This window comes from Calonectris borealis, chromosome 2 (genome assembly GCF_964195595.1).
Source record: "Calonectris borealis chromosome 2, bCalBor7.hap1.2, whole genome shotgun sequence".
In the NCBI taxonomy this organism is placed as follows: Eukaryota; Metazoa; Chordata; class Aves; order Procellariiformes; family Procellariidae; genus Calonectris; species Calonectris borealis.
Genome location: NC_134313.1, coordinates 151,201,165 through 151,221,548, shown reverse-complemented (window position 1 = coordinate 151,221,548; position 20,384 = coordinate 151,201,165). Strand labels below are relative to the sequence as shown.

Sequence of the window (20,384 nt, the reverse complement as noted above, 5' to 3'; positions counted from 1 at the left end):
TGTTTTATCAAACTGTTCAGCGTGAAAACACCTCATCCCTCCATAGGTTCCACCAGCGAGTCTGGCTGGCTGATATGTTAAATTAAAAGGAAATAGTATCTATGCTGTACATTTAAAGCTGAGATATTAAATACAAGAAACCATGTACAGAATGAAGGCTTTAAATAGGAAGAAAGTTTCAAAAGGAACCACTAGGCATGGCTAAGTAGTCTGCATGTGATTTGTGATGTGCTTGGGATGAAATTTTGGACATTGATGTACGTGCCTTCTTCAATTTTGTACAGCATTTTTTTGTTGTGGAGTTTGGGGTTTTTTTATGAGTAATACCAGCTGTAATGTGTTACACAGGTTTCTTGCTGCAGCATCGTAGTGATAGGCATCAGCTTGTATCTGTTGGAGAACAGGATCATTGTTCTGGCTCCTTCAGCTAAAGATGCAATGTATGCTGTAAATTGCCTTTATTATATGCTGCTTAAATATCTCATTGTCTGCCTTGCATACAAGCAATTTATTGCTGCTTATGTTCTGACAGAATGAAAACTAATGTTTAATTATGCATTGCCCTAGTAATGTGCTGTTTAGGGTGAATGTATCTGAATTAAATAAGGGCCATTAATAATGCCTAACAATTTATGATATATTCATTGCTTGATTTCAAATCATATAAATTAGAGAAGCTTATTTGAAATGTCACCAATATAAGATGGCTTTGTGGGAACACCTCTCTGTGTGCTAATTTCAGAATCATTACCAGCTGAGTCTTACTATTTATTCAATGTCCAGTAGGCTTTTATTATTCCCTTATTTGCAGTTTAATTACAACCTCTGTTTTCATGACAGTGTGAATTCAATCCTAAACCTGCAGGAGCAAAATGAGTTGCAATCAGTCGGTTTTTGCCTGAAAGCCTCCTTTCGCTTCGGCCCCCTCCCACCTGCCATGACTGAGCCACAGCTCTGAGCAGATCCCTACAGCCACAATTTTTTGTACCATGTGTTTAAAGGGGCGATGCCAGTCTAAGGCATTTAAAATTGTTCTTCCTTAAAGCTCATAAGTCGTGGGGGTTGACTCCATCTCACATAACTCCTGGTTTTACACCAATATCACGGAAGGTATTTGAAAAAATTACCTAAAGAGAGGTTTTTGGGTCACTTACTAATATCTTGTGTGCATGAGTTTACAAATGTTATTAATAGACATGAGGTATTTATACATAGTATGCGTGGTTACTGTGCAACTAGAATCTTAGTCATTCATATTTAAAATAATCCATTCTCTAAGGCTATTATATGGGATTTAAATTCCTCAAAGATATAGTAAACATTGTTTCAAATAACAAGACAAACTGCAGCAAAATTTTGTATTGGCAACAACAAATCAGGGCAGCTAAAGGATGTAGGTTGCAGGACTAAAAAAGCTTTCTTTCTTGGTATGATGCACATGGTGTTTGTTGTAGAGATGCTATAAATGTGTGTTCTCTTAAAAGTAATTGTAATTAAATGAATGTTTGATCCTGAGTCCTCAGCAACAAGTCAGTCCTCTGTCCAGTGAGCTCTTTCTGCTTCATTTATGCGTCGTGATTCTCTCTTGTGGGAAATTATTTCTTGCTTATGATTTTGTTACATTCAGAAGTACTCCTTAGAGGAAAATGAATATTTCTTATTTCTTATGTAATTATTACAGCTATGTAACACCGTTCATTGTAATTGGGAATACTGAACTTTCATCCTCACAGTCACATTTCATTTGCTATTGCTAAGGGAGCTAGCTGTATTTAACGGGTAATGTGAAGAGATGCACATAATACTTGGCAAAGGTATCACATGCATCTTACTTAAAATTTTGTGTCATGCTTGACTTTCAAACACAGAGAAAAAGAAGCAAAATTTTCATCTGAGATGAGTTGGAAGGCTCAAAATGTCTTCTTTGTGTTTCACATTTAGTCACATCTGAAAGATGTTTCTTTACACGGTGATGGCAAAGTGGAGAATTGATCCCTCTGACCTTTCCCTTTTCTTTTAGCTTTTCAAGAGCTGTTTGTGGGGGAGTTTTGGATATTGTTTCTTCTCCCTTCCCCCCGCAGTGTGGTTCCAGTTTCCACCAAGATCTAATGACATGGGTATTCCTTTCTGTCTTGTGTGCGCTTTCCACTCTGGCCTCATCAAATGTATCCAAAAAATGTACTGTTGCACGAAGAACCAGACCTTATACTTGAAAGGTTTAAATTAATTAATGGCCTGTGCCGCTGGGACATGCCATTACTCAGCTGGTGTGCTATACCAAAGGTCATTTCTACTGTGTGTTCATCACCTGCTTTTTTTTCCCTGTCCTGCTAGAGAGGAATTCCCTAAAATATTAGAGAAATTGCTTTTACATACCTCGGACTTGAATGAATCTCAAACCCACATCCACCCCCTCCAAAAAAACCCCAACCCTCCCCTCTCTCCGCCCCCAAAAAAACCCAAACCAAAACCCCTCTGTTAGCCTGCATTTTTTGCCTGATTTGATGGGGATGATGTGTGTGTGTGTGTGTGTGTGTGTGTGTGTACACATTCATATCATGTAGGGAACTTCCTGGGAGAATTTATTTTGGAATTTTTGTTTAGACTAAAAGATTCCCTAAAGTATGCGAATAAGAGCACATTTGGCTGTGTTCCACTATGCAGATGACATTTGTAAGGCCTACAGGCACAATTAAAAATGTGTCGTCATAGCACAAATTTAAACATTCACAGCGTGAAAGCAAATCTATAGGTGTATTTGGGAGACTTTACATCAGTAAATTAAGAAAGTGAATGCATGTGAAAATTTGATCAATGCAATTTTGGTAATCCAAAATTCAAATTTTCAAGCAAACTTGCAAATTGTAGATGGGTCATTTGAAGATGTGTGAATTCAGCATTATTGACAGTATTCAATGGAAGATATTCTTGGGATTACTTTTGGCTAGGATGGAAATGCATCAATGTAGGTCTCTGTTATCCCTCTTTCAAGCGTGAAATTTGTTGTATAATCTGGCAGTCTAAGAGAGTAGGTAATTCTGTATAAGCAAATCTAAAGTTTCATATCTCTGCATATATATCTGCTTGTCTCTAGTTTTATTTGTACAACAGCTAGACTAGTTCTGCAGACTCATGAACCTACCCTGTGGTTTCAGGGTGAGATTGATGTACAGCAATATCAACTGTAGTAAAGAGCATGTATGTTAGATGTAATGATTTTCTATCAACATTTTGTTATTTTATGTTGTATTTAATGAGGTGTCAGCATGATTTATTAGGTTTGTACAGCTGTGTTTTCAAAAATTTACTGGAGTTTCTTCTTTCTCTCCCTTTGGAAGGAGGAAAGAGCATTCTCCCTACAACTCCAAGGAGCAGAGCACGTTCAGCCCATCCCAAACATCTCAGGTGCCAGGCTGCAGGCTGTGCCCTGCTCGTATGCCAGTACTGGATGGCAATAGTGAGCGGAACTCTTCTGCTTAGTGAGGGAGCTCCGGGAGGAGGTGAGGCGGTTGAGGAGTATCAGGGAGAGCGAGAGAGTGATAGACTACTGGAATGGCACCCTACCTTCCTTGAGACAGGCTCAACAGGCACACAGGACGCATGATACGGAGGATCCCTATCCTCTCTCTCTGCCTGGCTGAACACAGTGACTTAAGGGATAGGGGGCAATGGCAACAAGTTCCTGCCCGGGGCAGCAAGCGCGTCTCCTCTGTGACTGCCCCACCTTCCAAGGTGCCCTTGCACAATAGGTACAAGGCTCTGCAAGTGGAACCAAACAATGACAAGGACGATGGTTCACCCAGGTTGGAGGTGTCGCTGAGGTTAAGTCGGCCTACGCCCTGCGTCAAAACTGCTTCCATATAGAAAAAAAGATGGGTCACTGTCATAGGAGACTCCCTTCTGAAGGGAACAGAAGGCCCAATATGCAGACCAGACCCACTTCTTAGAGAAGTCTGCTGCCTCCCTGGGCCCGGGTTAAAGACGTGAAGAGAAAGCTTCCTACCCTGGTACAGCCCTCAGATTACTATCCATTATTTATTTTTTAGATAGGCAGTGATGAAGTTGCAACAAGAAGTCCGAGGGCAATCAAGAGAGACTTCAGGGCCGTGGAACGACTGGTTAGGGGATCAGGAGCACAAGTAGTGTTCTCCTCTATCCTTCCAGTTGCAGGGAGTGATGAGGGAAGAAACAGGAAGAGCCAGCAGATCAATACCTGGCTCCGAGCCTGGTATCACGGGCAGAATTTTGGGTTTTTTAATCGTGGGTCGGTCTGCATGACACCAGGCCTGCTGGTGACAGACGGGGTACACCTGTCTCAAAGGGGGGAAAGGAGCTTTGCACAGGAGTTAGCGGGGCTCATTGAAAGAGCTTTAAACTAGATTTGAAAGGGGAAAGGGATAAAACCAGGTTTGCTAGAGGTAAGCCTGGGGGCGGCACGCCAATGTTTGAGGGACGGTGTGCTAGCGAGGTCCTTCAGTCTGCCGTCTCAGTGGAGGTAGGAGATGGAGATCCATGCGGCAGCAAAGATGCAAGTGTTATGGATGTGTTAGAAACCACGGAAGCGCCTGAGAATGGTCACATAGGAATTAGGGTTTCTTTCCCCAAAAAGGTGGCGGGATCAATAGCCCAACTGAAGTGCATCTACACCAATGCATGCAGCATGGGCAACAAACAGGAGGAGCTGGAAGCCACTGTGCCGCAGGAAAACTATGATATAGTTGCCATCACGCAAACATGGTGGGATGACTTGCACAACTGGAGTGCTGCAATGGATAAACTCTTCAGAAGGGATAGGTAAGGAAGGAGAGGCGGTGGGGTAGCCTTGTATTTTAGGGAGTGTTTTGGTTGTCTAAAGATTAATGATGGTGATGATAGGGTTGAGTGTTTATAGGTAAGAATCAGGGAAGGCAGATATCATGGTGGGAGTCTGTTATAGATCACCCAACCAGGATGAAGAGGCAGATGAAATATTCTACAAGCAGCTGGGAGAAGTCTCACAATCGCTAGCCCTTGTTCTCGTGGGGGACTTACCAGATGTCTGCTGGAAATACCATACAGTACAATACATTAGAGAGGAGACAGTCTAGGAGGTTCCTGGAGTACGTGGAAGATAACTTCCTGACACAGCTGGTGAGTGAGCCGACTAGGGAAGGCGACCTGCTGGACCTGTTGTGTGCAAACAGAGAAGGACTTGTTGGGTGATGGGACGATTGGAGGCTGTCTTGGGCACAGCGCTCACAAAATGATAGTTTTCGATTCTTGGAGAAGTAAGGAGGGGGGTCAGCAGAACTGCTGCCTTGGACTTCCGGAGGGCAGACTTTGGCCTGTTTAGGAGACTGGTTGACAGAGTCCCTTGGGAAGCAGTCCTGAAGGGCAAAGGAGTCCAGGAAGGCTGGAAGTTCTTCAACAAGGAAATCTTAAAGGCACAGGAGCAGACCGTCCCTATGTGCCGAAAGACGAGCTGGTGGGAAAGACCACCGGCCTGGCTGAACAGAGAACTCAGGAAAAAAAGGAGAGATTATGACCTTTGGAAGAAGAGGCAGGCAACTCAGGAGGACTAGAAGGATGTCGTGAGGTTATGCAGGGAGAAAATTAGAAGGGCCAAAGCCAAACTAGAAATTAACCTGGCTACTGCTGTAAAACACAACAAAAAATACACTAGCAACAAAAGCAGGGCTAAGGAGAATCTCCATCCTTTATTGGATGTGGGGGGAAACAGTGACAAAGGATGAGGAAAAGGCTGAGTTACATAATGCCTTCTTTGCCCCAGTCTTTAGTAGTAAGACCAGTTGTTCTCTGAGTACCCAGCTCCCTGAGCTGGAAGATGGGGAGCAGAATACAGCCCCCATAATCCAAGGGGAAATGGTTAGCAACACCACTTAGACAAACATAAGTCTATGGGGCAGGATGAGATCCACCCAAGGGTACTGGGGGAGCTGGCAGAAGTGGACAACTGGAGGCTTGCCAATGTGACGCCCATCTACAAGAAGGGCCGGAAGGAGGATCCGGGGAACTACAGGCCGGTCAGCCTGACTTCGGTGCCGGGGAAGATTATGGAGCGGTTCGTCTTGAGGGCGCTCACAAGCCATGTCCAGGACAACCAGGGGATCAGGCCCAGCCAGCACGGGTTCATGGAAGGCAGGTCCTGCTTGACCAACCTGATCTCCTTCTATGACCAGGTGACCCGCCTAGTGGATGAGGGAAAGGCTGTGGATGTGGTCTACCCGGACTTCAGTAAGGCCTTTGACACTGTCTCCCACAGCATTCTCCTAGAGAAGCTGGCGGCTCATGGCCTAGACAGGTGCACTCTTCACTGGGCAAAAACCTGGCTGGACGGCCTAGCCCAGAGAGTTGTGGTCAACGGAGTTAAATCCAGTTGGCGGCCGGTCACGAGCGGTGTTCCCCAGGGCTCAGTTCTGGGGCCGGTCCTGTTCAATATCTTTATCAACGATCTGGATGAGGGGATCGAGTGCTCCCTCAGTCAGTTTGCAGATGACACCAAGCTGGGCGGGAGCATTGATCTGCTGGAGGGTAGGAAGGCTCTGCAGAGGGACCTGGACAGGCTGGATCGATGGGCCGAGGCCAACTGTATGAGGTTCAACAAGGCCAAGTGCCGGGTCCTGCCCTTGGGTCACAACAACCCCATGCAACGCTACAGGCTTGGGGAAGAGTGGCTGGAAAGCTGCCCGGAGGAAAATGACCTGGGGGTGCTGGTTGACAGCCGGCTGAACATGAGCCGACAATGTGCCCAGGTGGCCAAGAAGGCCAATGGCATCCTGGCCTGTATCAGAAATAGTGTGGCCAGCAGGAGTAGGGAGGTGATCGTGCCCCTGTACTCGGCACTGGTGAGGCCGCACCTCAAACACTGTGTTCAGTTTTGGGCCCCTCACTACAAGAAGGACATTGAGGTGCTGGAGCGTGTCCAGAGAAGGGCAACGAAGCTGGTGAAGGGCCTGGAGCACAAGTCTTGTGAGGAGCGGCTGAGGGAACTGGGACTGTTTAATCTGGAGAAGTGGAGGCTCAGGGGAGACCTCATCGTGCTCTACAACTACCTGAAAGGAGGTTGTAGTGCCGTGGGTGTTGGTCTCTTCTCCCAAGTAACTAGCGATAGACCTCAAGTTGTGCCAGGGGAGGTTTGGGTTGGATATTAGGAAAAATTTCTTCACCGAAAGGGTTGTCAAGCGTTTGAACAGGCTGCCCAGGGAGGTGGTTAAGTCACCGTCCCTGGAGGTATTTCAAAGACCTGTAGACGTGGTGCTTAGGGACATGGTTAATGGTGGACTTGGCAGTGCTAGGTTTACGGTTGGACTTGATGATCTTAAAGGTCTTTTCCAACCTAAATGATTCTATGATCTTTCTATGTCTTTTCTCTGCTCTGCTATATAATTGCTATGCCACTATCTAGAGCTTTTCAGGGCTTTCCAAAGAAGCATTCCGTAAATGTAATTCAACAGATTTTATTAGTTTTCATGTCGGCTGCAGGGGTCTGAATAATAAAAATGAGACATGGCAGGAACATTACTGGGACTTGAGAGCACTAAAAAGTGATGAGGCTGCCTGACCTGCCTGCTTGCGTTTGTTGCTTTTCTCTGTTTAAGAGCTAAAAGTCTCCTCATTGTTTTCTTATTTTGTTTAACTTCAATTCTGCAAAAGGTCATACTTGCAGTGAGTGCATTTTTTCCTCTAGCATTTATAACCTATAGCTGCTTCAGTGAAGGTTTCTCCAAAAGCCTCTCTTAAGCAGGATAGTATTTACAGGCAACTAACAGATTCCTAGTTGGAAAAGAGTGTTGGGTAAGCAATGCTAAGAGCAGAGGATCACCCCTGTATAGCTATATCCACTCCTACCGTGCATTTGTATTCAAATAGAGTGGGTTTTCCCCCTAAACTGCTGTAGCAAACTGCTGAAGCAAAATGTGCTCCGCATGAGCAAAAATATTTGACCGGGTAAATTGAGTTGTGTGACCAGGGTGTAGAGCACTGTAAGAACATAGGTAAAATGTATGTCATAGGTATTTGGTGACTGTTGTTGTAATGGGTATCTCATTCGTGATTTGAAAGCACCGTTGCAAGCTCACAATTCTCTCTTATGTTTATCATGTTTTAGTTAAAATTTACTAAAGTAAGGGTAGATTAATATATGCAATAATAAAAACGTGCCTACAAACTAGGTAACAGTAAAGTTGTCTACATTTTATCATAAAGATGTGGCCACAGATATTTCAAATATCTATGAAAAATCCTTATCTTGAGAAGACTGACGGTATTTATTTCAAAACTAGAAAGAATAGATGGTCCCTATAAATATAACAAAATAAGGACAACCTTAGAACTTACTTCTGCACCTATTTCTAAGCAAAAATTTAGCTATTTAAATAGTTTGTCCGACTGGAACAATCAAAAAAGTGCCTGAATACTGTGACTTGCGAAAACCCTGCTGAGGTCTGCACTACTAGAAGAAACAAGCCTCTGCTTATTGAGCCCAAAGTGTGTGCATTCACATGTAAGCAAAATTTCATTTTATTTTTCTGTATAGTTCAAGACACAGACATGTAAGACTAGTTCGTAAGCTACAAAGGTAAATAGTTGTTTGAAATACAGAATTTGAGTTACCTTAGTAGAGCATAGCTCAGCTGATGAAACAAGAACAGTGTGTTGGGATAAAAGACCATTTTGCTGGCATCCTCATTGACCTGCCATAAAAAGTACACTCCAGATGTGCTTTGAAGCACTTTTTTTTCTGAAACGAGTATAAATATGGAATGCTGTTTCTTCTTTTCCAAAGTGTCTATCTTGTGATTGCGTTTATTCTGGAAAGAATAAATCTGCTTTTTGCGTTCTTCTTTTACTTACATTCGCTCCCAGAACATATACACAAGAAATAGTAGACTGAATAACATTTTCATAATTAAGACATATGCAGCATCTTTGCAAAGACATCAGCAACTAAATATGTTCTGTTTTCTCTAGATCAATGAACTGAGCCATGTTCAAATCCCCGTTATGTTGATGCCAGATGATTTCAAAGCGTACTCAAAGATAAAGGTGGACAATCACCTTTTCAACAAGTAAGTACAAGTAACAATTCTTTGTAGAAGTGGATAGTGGCAGTGATATTTTTATGAAGTACTATGAACTCTGCTATTTTTCGGTTGATGGACTGAAGTTTTGATGATTAAGTTAATCCTGCGATAAACATAACCATCTGTGCTGTTCTGAAAAGCGACTGCAGGGGCTGCTGGGTAGTATTTTTCCTCCATATGGTTTATTATTGCCTTATGAGTATCTTACATACCGAAGGTGATCTTTTCTTGGTGTGATTATTTATGGCTGATATAAGCATTTATTTGGGTATTTTTAAAAAGATAAATTTATGTGCATGTACTTTTTATTAAATGAAATGTTTGAACAAGAATGAGAATTTAAAGCGTATATCAAACCTGAATAATGTGCAGCTTTTTATAATCCATAATACGAAATCATACTAATCATATAGAAGCTCCAAAAGTATTAAGATCATTTCATGTAATATCTACGTCTCTTGAAAATAAAATGCTCCATGAACAGTATGTTCAGACATACAAAACTGTTAATGCTGTTTTGTGTATAACCTGAATTTTATTCAAGAATATATTTGGAAAAAGGAAAAATTCTGCTACTTTGGGTCTTCTGTTCTGTGGCAAAGATCAAAATAACTTTTTTCACGTATAAGTCTGAAATTAACACCAGGATATTAAAATTAGCCCTGTACTGAACGAGTCCAATTTTCTTGAAGCTTTGGCACTGTCAGTACTTTCTGGTGTCACAGATGGTATAGTAATTCTTGTGTAATCCGATCTAAGGTTTCACCTTTGAAGTAATTTTAGGGCGAATGGGAAAACATCCTTTTCTGCTTTTGAGTCCAGGTTCCAAAATAATTAAAATATAGTTTGTGTTTATTTCATCCAGTTGTGTTGTAGCTTGTTAGAGACAAATATGTATAATTTATTAAACATTGTAAAGAAAAAGAAAAGAACATGGTGAGACCAAATCTCATTGAATAAAAGAAAGCATTAGAAGAGAGATTATAGATCTCCTTATCCTCTGCTTTGTACGAACAGAGTTGAGACAGAACACTGTAGTTACTTATTGCATATGCAGGTGAATGAAGCTGATTTGGTTTTCTGTTCTTTCAGAGAAAACATGCCAAGTCATTTCAAATTTAAGGAATATTGTCCAATGGTTTTCCGTAATCTAAGAGAGAGGTTTGGAATTGATGATCAAGACTTTCAGGTAAGTTCGCTTTCAAAACACCTAAACTGGTGATGTATACAGATATTAAAGGTCAGTAGTGCTGCAGATGTGAACAAACAGGCTGATGTGCTGAAGAAAAATTCTTTTATTTCTGTATAAGTTGGAGGAAAACTAAGAGAAAAAGAAGACATTCTTTCTGCTCCTTCCCCCACCTGCAAGCAGAATATTTCTGTTTACCTCTTTGCTTGCTCTAGCTGTCTTCTGGTTCCTACCCTTCTTGTATCTTTAGTCCTCCTTGTTTCCTGTTAGAGTACCTCCCAGTCATAAGCCATGTTATTAAAACTGAGAAGTGATACCTCCTGCAATAGGAGGAAAAAATAACGTCTGGACGCTACTGACAAGAGATGCTATATTCAGCTGGGTCACTTAGATAACAGTTGCTTCAATGATGTGTCTATGTGAGATGTGGTTTCAGAAACCACATCTTCAAAAAGCTTTTCATTTTTTTCTTCACACTCTTTTTGTTTAAAAAAGAGTGACCTGTGGCCTGCCAACTTCATACTGCTTCATTATGTCTCCTTTTCCCGTTGTTAAAAGGATCTGGAAACAAATAGCTTATGAAGAGCAGATAAAGCAAAACAAATTTCTCTAGATTTGGCAGTATTGTTCCTTGCAGTCAAAGCTTCTTTCTGTCTTTGCAAAAGAAAGTTCTTGAACTCTGCTTCAGTCTGATTTGCCAATACTCACTGACATTCCCTTTTCCATTAACTGTTCCTAATGCACACTATTTCAGTCACAGGGATAATTCCTTCTGCAGTCACGCTGCGGGATGTCCTATCCAAAAGAGCACTTGCTGTGTAACCCAGCGCCGCTTCCTGTTGTGCTCTCTTGCTCTTTTAAACTATTTTGATGTGGCCTGCAATTGTATTTGTAGCCTGTCAGTAAGATATATTAGGAGAAGATATTTAATAAATGGTTTCAAGTAGCTAAACCAATTGTACAAAATGTGTTTGTCCTAACACTCCTGTTCTTGCTACATCGAGCAGTCTGAATACTGCAGCTGAAATCTACATCTAAGTCCTTCAACTACCCCCTTTACCAATTTTCCCCTTTTCAATATCAAGCAATGTGTTAAAAATGCATAGATGGGTTAAAACGTGCTTGCAGGAGTGTAGATGGAGATTAGGTTATGGATCTCAATATACGGCCACTGTAGCTTTGGTAAGACATTTTGCCAGTAGGTGGAGAAGAGGGTTGGGTTGGTTTCTTTTGGTAGAGCTGCTGTGATCCTATCGCATAATTTTTCATTATCCTGTTTACTGAAGAACTGTTTAAGGAGAAATACACCAAGACTCAGGCCAACAGTTAAAACAGTTATATCAGATTGCATTCCTGGTTCAATTTTCCTGATGGACCAAAGAGGATCCTATTGTTTGGGAAATTATTTGATCCCTTTATATGAAGATTTCCTTTTTCTTGACAAAGGAAAAGGATCAGTGTATCAAAGAGGAAGATTGCTGCTAAACTTAAAATTATGGTGTCAGCTCATGTTTGGTATCTTTTAGAAGACGGGGTGATGACATTGCTAGGCAATCAAAGTTATATTTCAGTAAGTACATTAGAAGACAAGATGCTGTCATTAGTTAAAACTGGCAAATTTAGCATAATCAAAAATGTTGGATTCCACAGCACTGTGAAATGTTTCCATCTCCAGTACTGTTCTACAACATAAATTCCTGTTGTTACTATGTTATACTGCTGTTTGGATTTATTAATGATAACAGTGATAAAACAATGCTAAAGGATTGTCAATAAATAAAATGGTCCGTATTTTCAAATTAAAAACAAAAATACTTGTAGCTATGTGTTTTGTGTTTTTTGACAATGTACCCAAACAACAATCCAAAAAAAGAAAATGCAACCACATCCTGGTTTTTGACTACAACTACGTAGTAGTTAGAAGAAAATTCTTCAATGCTATTTAGTATTTCAAGTATATTTAGCAAAAACCAGAAGATAGTTAATATTAATTTTGACCCAAGGGAAGGCAATGTCTGCATTCACTATTCTTTTTTTCGTCAATCCAAGCAGTTTATCACTCTGAATTCTTATTGTACTGGACTGTTCTGATAATTTTTTTTTTTTTAAATGCTCAAAGTCATAATGTATTTTGAACACACTTTTAAAATTAAATTATTTTTACAGAAATACACATAAATGAAAATTCAAGTCACCCCATGTGTAAGATAGAGATTATCCCTATTAAAAGTAGAAGTTGCTTTCATTTTAATGTTATGTTTTCTGTGATTTAAAAAGGGAATCTAATTTGACAAAGGGAGACTCACTATATATACTTTTTTTTCAGATAATCTTTGTCTTCAAGGAAGTTATTCCAATGAATATTGGTTAAAATGATTGTCTTATACTCAGAGCCAAACATGAATTGGAAGAAGCCTGTGCAGTATTGAACTGAGGGAAAGCTTAAGGAAGAGACAGCAAATAATTTTCTCGATAGTTTTTCTTATATAATGATTTTCAGGAAGGGAGTCCTAATCAATTGTGAACAATGTCATTCCCATTATTGAGCAAGATAGGATTGGCTTAGATAAATAAACCCAATTACCTTGTTCATTAGTCAGACACATCAGTTTAAATCAGGAAGAACATTCATTTTAGATGTTTTTGTTTTCAGAATGTTCTGCAGATATCCTTGATGAGTATTCCAGAGGGCAGATAGTGCTTACTCATAAGGAAAGACTACAAAATCCCCTACCTCTTGAAAAGAATTTGGTAGTGTACGCTCTAATTACTGGACTATGCTAATTTTAATTCTTGATATTGTGTTACTCACTTTGTACAGTAATTTTGTGGTCTGCTTAACACATAGGCTTAGTTCACATATGGAATTGTTAATATAGGGATCTCCTCTTACAGACATCTTCTTTTATCCCTGAAGAAAGATTTAAATCTCATGAACTACAGGTTTTTTCCTACAAGCATCCGACTTCAGAGTTGGGGGAATTCCTTAAATTGTATATGGTTCATGCCTTACGGGAAGCCGTATCTAGTAATGGTAATTAGAATTCCTGTAATGGACTCCCTCCCTTTACATGATGAAAACCAACTCCTTTTTTTGAGGTATCTTTGATAATCTGTCCTGCATCTATCTGTCTTGGTTGGGCATCTCCAAGAGACGTTTTGATTAGCACTGAACTAGGATTAAAGTTTCGTGGAGATACATGTGTGGTTGCCAATACTGAGTGGGTTTTTTTGGTGATTCATTCTTTATTATGGACAGCAATGTGGAAAATGTAGTATGAAGTTAGTTAAACCTTGAGTTTTATTCAAAGGTTGCCTATAGAAACGTGTTATGACAAATTAAGTATTCAGTCTAGGTTAAGAAACTTTGTTCTTATGTCAAAAAAATCTTTTATTAGACCCCAATCTTCCTTCTCGGTGATCCCATATTACTAAGATATTTATTGCATCAAATTAAAAAATGGTCTGTTTTTTTCTTAGAAGGGGGAACACAGGTGATGATTAGTCAGTATGAATAAAAATTGCATTTCAATAATGGAAAACCCACTTATATAGACTGTAAATTATCAAAGGGAAAGAGATTATTGCTATGTTTTGTGCTGTTGGATGTTACAAGTAAGTACATATGGATCTCAGATTGGAGATAATTTTTAAAAGTGTCAAAGTAATTCCACAACCCAGAGCATTAAATAATGACAAATTTTGCTTTGATAGGGTAATTTATCTTGATCTTGTATTTTTTTAGTGTCTTCTATTTCATTGAAAAAAAATTCCTAACTCTTTTAAGATCCTCCTAAAATTGACAGGAAAATAGTTGAGACTTCCTAGCAGAAAAGAGAAAAAAAAGGGATTAGAAAATAGATGTAGTAAAGTATATCCCTCACTACAGTCCTAAACTGATTTTTAATTTCTGCATTCCCCCATTCTACAGAAAGGCCTCTTTTTTCCAAAATATGAGGGGTAGCTCTGGTAACTTTGGAGTTTCTTTTCAACTTGGTTGACATAATTTCTTACCTTACAAAATCCAAGAGTACAATTCTGTCTGAAGAATTACAGGAATAGCTTCTGTAAACTGCAAAATTATGAGAGATTAACAGGCAAGCAGCTAACTTAACACCCCTCCCCCAACAAACTCTAGAAAAATAGGATCTACTACAGTTACAAATGCTTCTGCTGCTGTTGCTCTGGAAAGGGAGACATACTTTACTATGCTCCAACACATCTGTTCTTGCTTAAAGTTATTGCTGAATCCCACATCTGGATTCTGCTAGACAAAAGAGGGAGACTGGGTTCTTGCCCAATAAAATAGAATTGCTCTTACCAGAGGGCACCCGTGTCCCAGTGTACCTAATGAGCCTTCTACTGGGGATGGGAGAGAGCACAACTGATTTTCCTTAAAGTTTTAGTATTTGGTGTAATAGGAGACATGCTCAGATCTGACTTTGCCTGTCTGCAGGAGCAGTTTGTAGAGGTTCTCTGTAGAGGGCAAAGAATTCAAAAAGAACTTTTAGCAGATGGTCTATAAGTTCTTTTTAATTTAGAGATGCTGATTATTTCTCTATGTGCATTTTTCCATGTAAAAGATTGAAATCTAAAATGAAGATTGAGAATTCCTGCTTTTAAGCAATTTCCCTAATAACAAACTGTGGTGGCTTGACCCTGGCTGGATGCCAGGTGCCCACCAAAGCTGCTCTGTCATTCCCCTCCTCAGCTGGACAGGGGAGAGAAAATATAACAAAATGCTCGTGGGTCAAGATAAGGACAGGGAGAGATCAATTGCCAATTGCCATCACGGGCACAACAGACTTGACTTGGGGAAAATTAATTTAATTTATTGCCAATCAAATCAGAGTAGGATAATGAGATACAAGAACAAATCTTAAAAACACCTTCCCCTACCCCTCTCTTCTTCCCGGGCTCAACTTCACTCCCAATTTCTCTACCTCCTCCCCGCCAGTGGCGCAGGGGGACGGGGAATGGGGGTTGTGGTCAGTTCACCATACGTTGTCTCTGCTGCTCCTTCCTCCTCAGGGGAGGACTCCTCACACTCTTCCCCTTCTCCAGCGTGGGGTCCCTCCCACAGGAGACAGTCCTCTACGAATTTCTCGAACGTGGGTCCTTCCCACAGGCTGCAGTTCTTCACAAACTGCTCCAGTGTGGGTCCTTTCCACGGGGTGCAGTCCTTCAGGAACAGACTGCTCCAGTGGTCACAAGTCCTGCCAGCAAACCTGCTCCAGCATGGGCCCCTCTCTCCACAGGTCCTGCCAGGAGCCTGCTCCAGCGTGGGCTTCCCATGGGGTCACAGCCTCCTTTGGGCGCATCCACCTGCTCCAGCATGGGGTCCTCCACGTGCTGCAGGTGGATATCTGCTCCACCATGGACCTCCATGGGCTGCAGGGGGACAGCCTGCCTCACCATGGTCTTCACCACGGGCTGCAGGGGAATCTCTGCTCCAGCTCCTGGAGCATCCCCCCCCGCCTCCCCCCCGCCTCCTTCTTCACTGACCTTGGTGTCTGCAGAGTTGTTTCTCTCACATATTCTCACTCCTCCCTTTGGCTGCAGTTGTGCAGTTGGTTTTTTTTCCCCTCTATCACAGAGGCACCACCACCGTCGCTGATGGGCTCGGCCTTGGCCAGCGGCGGGTCTGTCTTGGAGGCGGCTGGCATTGGCTCTGGCGGACGTGGGGAAGCTTCTGGCAGCTTCTCACAGAAGCCATCCCTGCAGCCCCCCGCTACCAAAACCTTGCCGTGCAAACCCAATACACAAACCATATGAACTCAGTATCTTTCACTTCTCCTGATATGGGTGTCTCCTTACATTTGGATATCTCTCGCAGCTTTCTATACAGAGGGATTTATAGTTCAGACTCTAATATGGCATCAGGTAAATAATGCAAATTCTAGGTTCATTTTTCAGAAGTCAGCCTTTAATATTTTCTTTTTAAATATCTGAACTTCAGATCACCAAAATTCTTGTCACCCTGTGAGTATTTTTGCTCATTTTGTGTGCCTTATCCAATCCTAAGACATCATATTAGCTTAAAAACTATTTTACAGTCTAAGGTGATATGTTTCTTCAGACAAACAAATATTAATCAGAACTCTGCTGGTGCTTCTGCACTGAAATTCATGCCTCCATTTATTGGCCCTTGGTTTGGGAAGGAACAAGCCACCTCTAGCATCAAACTGCAGACAACAAGGTCAGCAATAAATATCTCAGCAACAACTACGTTAGGAGTTGGATCTTCTTCCTTAGACATGATCTTTTCATTGAATGTTTAATAAAATGCACAAAAAAAATCCTGGAAGCAAGAACTGTCTTGAAAAGAAAATTCCTGTGCTGGTCATTTTAGCATGGTAAGTCTACCAGTGCATGAAAAGTTTTGAGCTCATCTGTCAGGTACCTGAGAGAGGTACCTGTAGCAGAGTATACAGTTTGTGGATCCCGGATGGACATTGGCACCAAGACGTTCAGAACTGCTGACGTCTTGTTTGACACAGGCATAGACAGTAGTGGTGGTAGGGTGTTGAGCCAGCTGTACTAACAAAAACTGTGGTGTTGTCGTCTTTCCAGCATGTAAAAAATGAAGTTTGCAATCTGAATATTATGTTCTAGGATTTGGTACCTTAAGTGTGAGCCCAAATAAGAATTTAGGGACTGTGCGACTTAACCTTAGAAACCTCTGGTTTCTCTTGGTCTTCCCTAGAGAAAACATTTAATTTGCCTTGCTTTCAGCAGTTCCTTGCCTAAACTAAGTGTCATTCACAATTGGGTATTCAAGCTAGAAAAAAGTAATTTAGCATGTGCTGGCAAGATCAAAACAATGAGCTGATAGGTGCTCCCTGAGCTCTGACGGAGATAGCCATTGAAAGTGAGGCATCAAGCCAAGCTTTGCAGGGCTGAAGGAGAGAAGCTCCCAGAAAAAGAGCCCTAACTCTTCCCAAAGCAAGTGCATGCCTTAAGCTGACAGCTCTAAATCCAGACCTACAGTCTCAACAGGATAACTTGATTTAGGAAAGAATCACATGTTTTATTCATTAAACTCTCATTCGACCAAGTCAAGGAACCCATAATCTTTCTCCTGCAAGGGTAGCTCAGTGCAAAAAACGAAAAAGCTGGTGTTTCACCTTTCTTTTTTTTAATGTCTTTCACCACAGTAATCACTCCCTGAATACAATTTGCTAATAAATGTTGAGAGTGTATGTCGTGGTTTAACCTGGCAGGCAGCCAAATACCACGCAGCCGCTCACTCACTCCCCCCGCCTCCCCCAGTGGGACGGGGAGAGAATCGGAAGGGGAAGAGTGAGAAAAACTCGTGGGTTGAGATGAGGACAGTTTAATAGAACAGAAAAAGGGAGAATAATAATGATAATGATAGAATATACAAAATGAGTGATGCACAATGCAATTGCTCACCACCCGCGCTGACCGATAACCAAGTAGCGATCGGTACTTCCTGGATCACGCCTACCCTTCATATACTGAGCGTGACGTCACATGGTATGGAATACCCCATTAGCCAGCTGGGCTGGCTGTCCTGATTATGTTCCCTCCCATCTTGTGTACCTAGCTCAGTCAGTAGGCACGGGAGCTGTCCTTGGACTAGGAGGGCACTTAGCAACAACTGAAAACATCAGTGTGTTATCAACATTCTCCTCATACTAAATCCAAAACACAGCACTAGGAAGAAATTTAACCCTATCCCAGCCGAAACCAGGACAGTGTACAGCTACATATTAACGAGATCATAGAAGGGACTTGATATTTCTGACAGGTGCACCACAGGACCAGTGGTGGTCTGGTTTTGTCTTTTGGAGGCCCCATTCACCATAGGTCTTTTGAGAGCCCTGCTTTTGAGCTGGCAAGAAATCATTGTGCAGTATTGTCCATACAGCTGCCAAAGACAAGGGGAGGTCACACCCCTGAATGTGCTTATAGCGTATGTTACCGGTCAGGTATGCTTTGCTACACGTCAGACTTCTTAAACACATGCCAGTGTTTCCTGATCGTGTTTCCTCATCAGTGTTTCCAGACATGAACCTGCTCAATGACAATGGTAGAATGCACGGTGCCAGCATACAAAGTAAACCCCAAAGTCTTCCCTACCCTTCCCATACGACGAAACCAGACATCTCTGGGTTTGGTGCTTCTGTTGTTACATAAAAATACTAGTGCTTTGCCTTTCTTCTCTCTAGAAATTGCTGGCAAAACGCTGTCCTGAACACCATCCCAGAAGTGGGCTGCTTGTTTCAAATTACAGCAAAAAAACTTGGAGCATCTATGTCCAGTTGTATGACACTGTGTCTCTCTGATATGCTTCTTACTCAGTAATCCAGGTCTAATTCATCCATATCCATCATTCTTGAGATCTTGTAAAAAGGAAAAAGGTTCGGGGGTGCTGCAAGCTTGTCTTCATGAGAAGCTGTGCGTGGGCCAGGCAGCACCACTGTAACTGCTGTCACAGAAGAAGAGCCAGACCATGTGTATGTAATTCTCTAACAGCGATGAACCACTGCCAGGCTTTTCCACTGACCTACGATTTCAGTCATCACAGAGCATCATCTGTGCGCTTGTTTTTGCCTATTCGTTCATGCAAAGCTTGCCCAGAGGCACTCTTAAATAGCCTGGGATGTGATCTGATTTGTCTTTAGGGTACGTTGGGCTTGTGAATCTCATTTTAGCATTCCACGACTTGCGGATGAGATCACAGTACCAGAAACCGTTGTTTGCCTTTGTCCAGACATTCGCAAAATGGGAAAGATTTAAATCAATGAGAAGCTGTTAAGCCAGTCAGTTTGAAAGATTACTGTTCTTCTAAAGCTCTCCATGCTTTATCACTAGAATTTTCGTATTGCCCTTTTTCTCTTTTTTAGGAAAAGCTCTGACTCAATGACAATTTTTATTAGGCTCCCTTTTTAGATTAGTTACATGAAGTACTTGTATTACATCCAACACATAGTTTGCATGTTCAAAGTTTCTAAAATATAATCTTGTCTGCTAAAGTAGCAGTTAGAAAACAATGACATTTACATTAGACGTGTAAAAGATTAGAATGAGCTAATTAAATTGACCTTTAAATCTCTCCACCCTCTTGGAGACTGTGGCTAATCCTTGGCCTCCCACTGTGGAGATAAATATCCGTGCTGTGAACATTTTAAGCAAAGTGGGCAGAGGAGGAAGAGCCTCACCAGCAGATTGTCTTTGAAGAGGAGGGCAATACTTTGCCAGTTATAAATATAACTTGCAATTATGGAGGAGGGGGGCAAGCTTTTTTCAGTGGCTCTGCTCCATGTGTTTTCTCACAAAATGGTTTCAGTTGGAAAAAATAGCTCCGAACAGCTTAACTTGTTGCTCTTAGAAACAACCAAAGTCTCTCTGGAAATCAGTTTACTTTTTTTTGATATCTGGTGTTGGTGTAACTAGCATTATCAATAATATCATTAGTGTTGCTTAATTACAATAGGCTGCTATTTTTATTGGCCGATGTGCAAAGTAAAAAAGACTTCCAAAGTATAAAGCATTAGGTAGTGTTTTAGCTGGCTTCTCAAGACTCTTGAGAATGCTTCTTACACAATATTTGGCTTGATATTTTGTGACTTTGATTTTTAAACTGCCAGTTATTGTGGGGCTTTATAATAAAAAAAAAAAATTATATAAATAATAGATGATAGGGGACAACAATCAAAATTTAATTGTCAGGGAGAAATTGACATTTCGTGTAGTGAAAACTTGCAGAAGATGCAAAATCCGTCCAAACGACGAAGTGGGATAAAGGCAAGGATTTTGTACAAAAACCACTTTGATCACCTGGCATTCTGAGCCTGTCCAAATGAGATGCCTTTTAATATGGTCAGATGAATAGTTATATGGATAAAAGGAGTGCAGAACTACAGAGGGGAGGGCTGCGTTCAGGGAGGTAGTTGCTCTGAGAAGAACAAGAGGTCAAAGAGGACAAGAATTTAGCACTAGTGCGAGCTCCTGACTAGAAGGAGTAACGGCACCCTTGGGTGGATAAATTGGAAGGTGTAAAATAAGACTAGAAAGAGCTCTAACTTTTTTTAACATCTGTTTATTTTATACCTGAAGCTAATACTGTATATAGTTTTGGTGCT

At 41.3% G+C, this 20,384-nt stretch overlaps 1 protein-coding gene across 2 annotated transcripts in view; it reads left to right on the top strand.

Annotated features, from left to right (window-relative positions):
• Positions 1–20,384, top strand: part of PIP4K2A (phosphatidylinositol-5-phosphate 4-kinase type 2 alpha) — a 128,593-nt gene that overhangs the window by 64,596 nt on the left and 43,613 nt on the right. Inside the window, exons 2-4 of one of the 2 annotated variants that reach the window (XM_075143934.1) lie at positions 4,610–4,794; positions 8,971–9,068; positions 10,176–10,272. In XM_075143934.1, the coding sequence (XP_075000035.1) occupies positions 9,004–9,068; positions 10,176–10,272 (162 nt within the window). In that variant the 5' untranslated portion in view covers positions 4,610–4,794; positions 8,971–9,003. The remainder of the gene's footprint in view (positions 1–4,609; positions 4,795–8,970; positions 9,069–10,175; positions 10,273–20,384) is intronic. The other variant, XM_075143933.1, reaches the window with a different exon arrangement.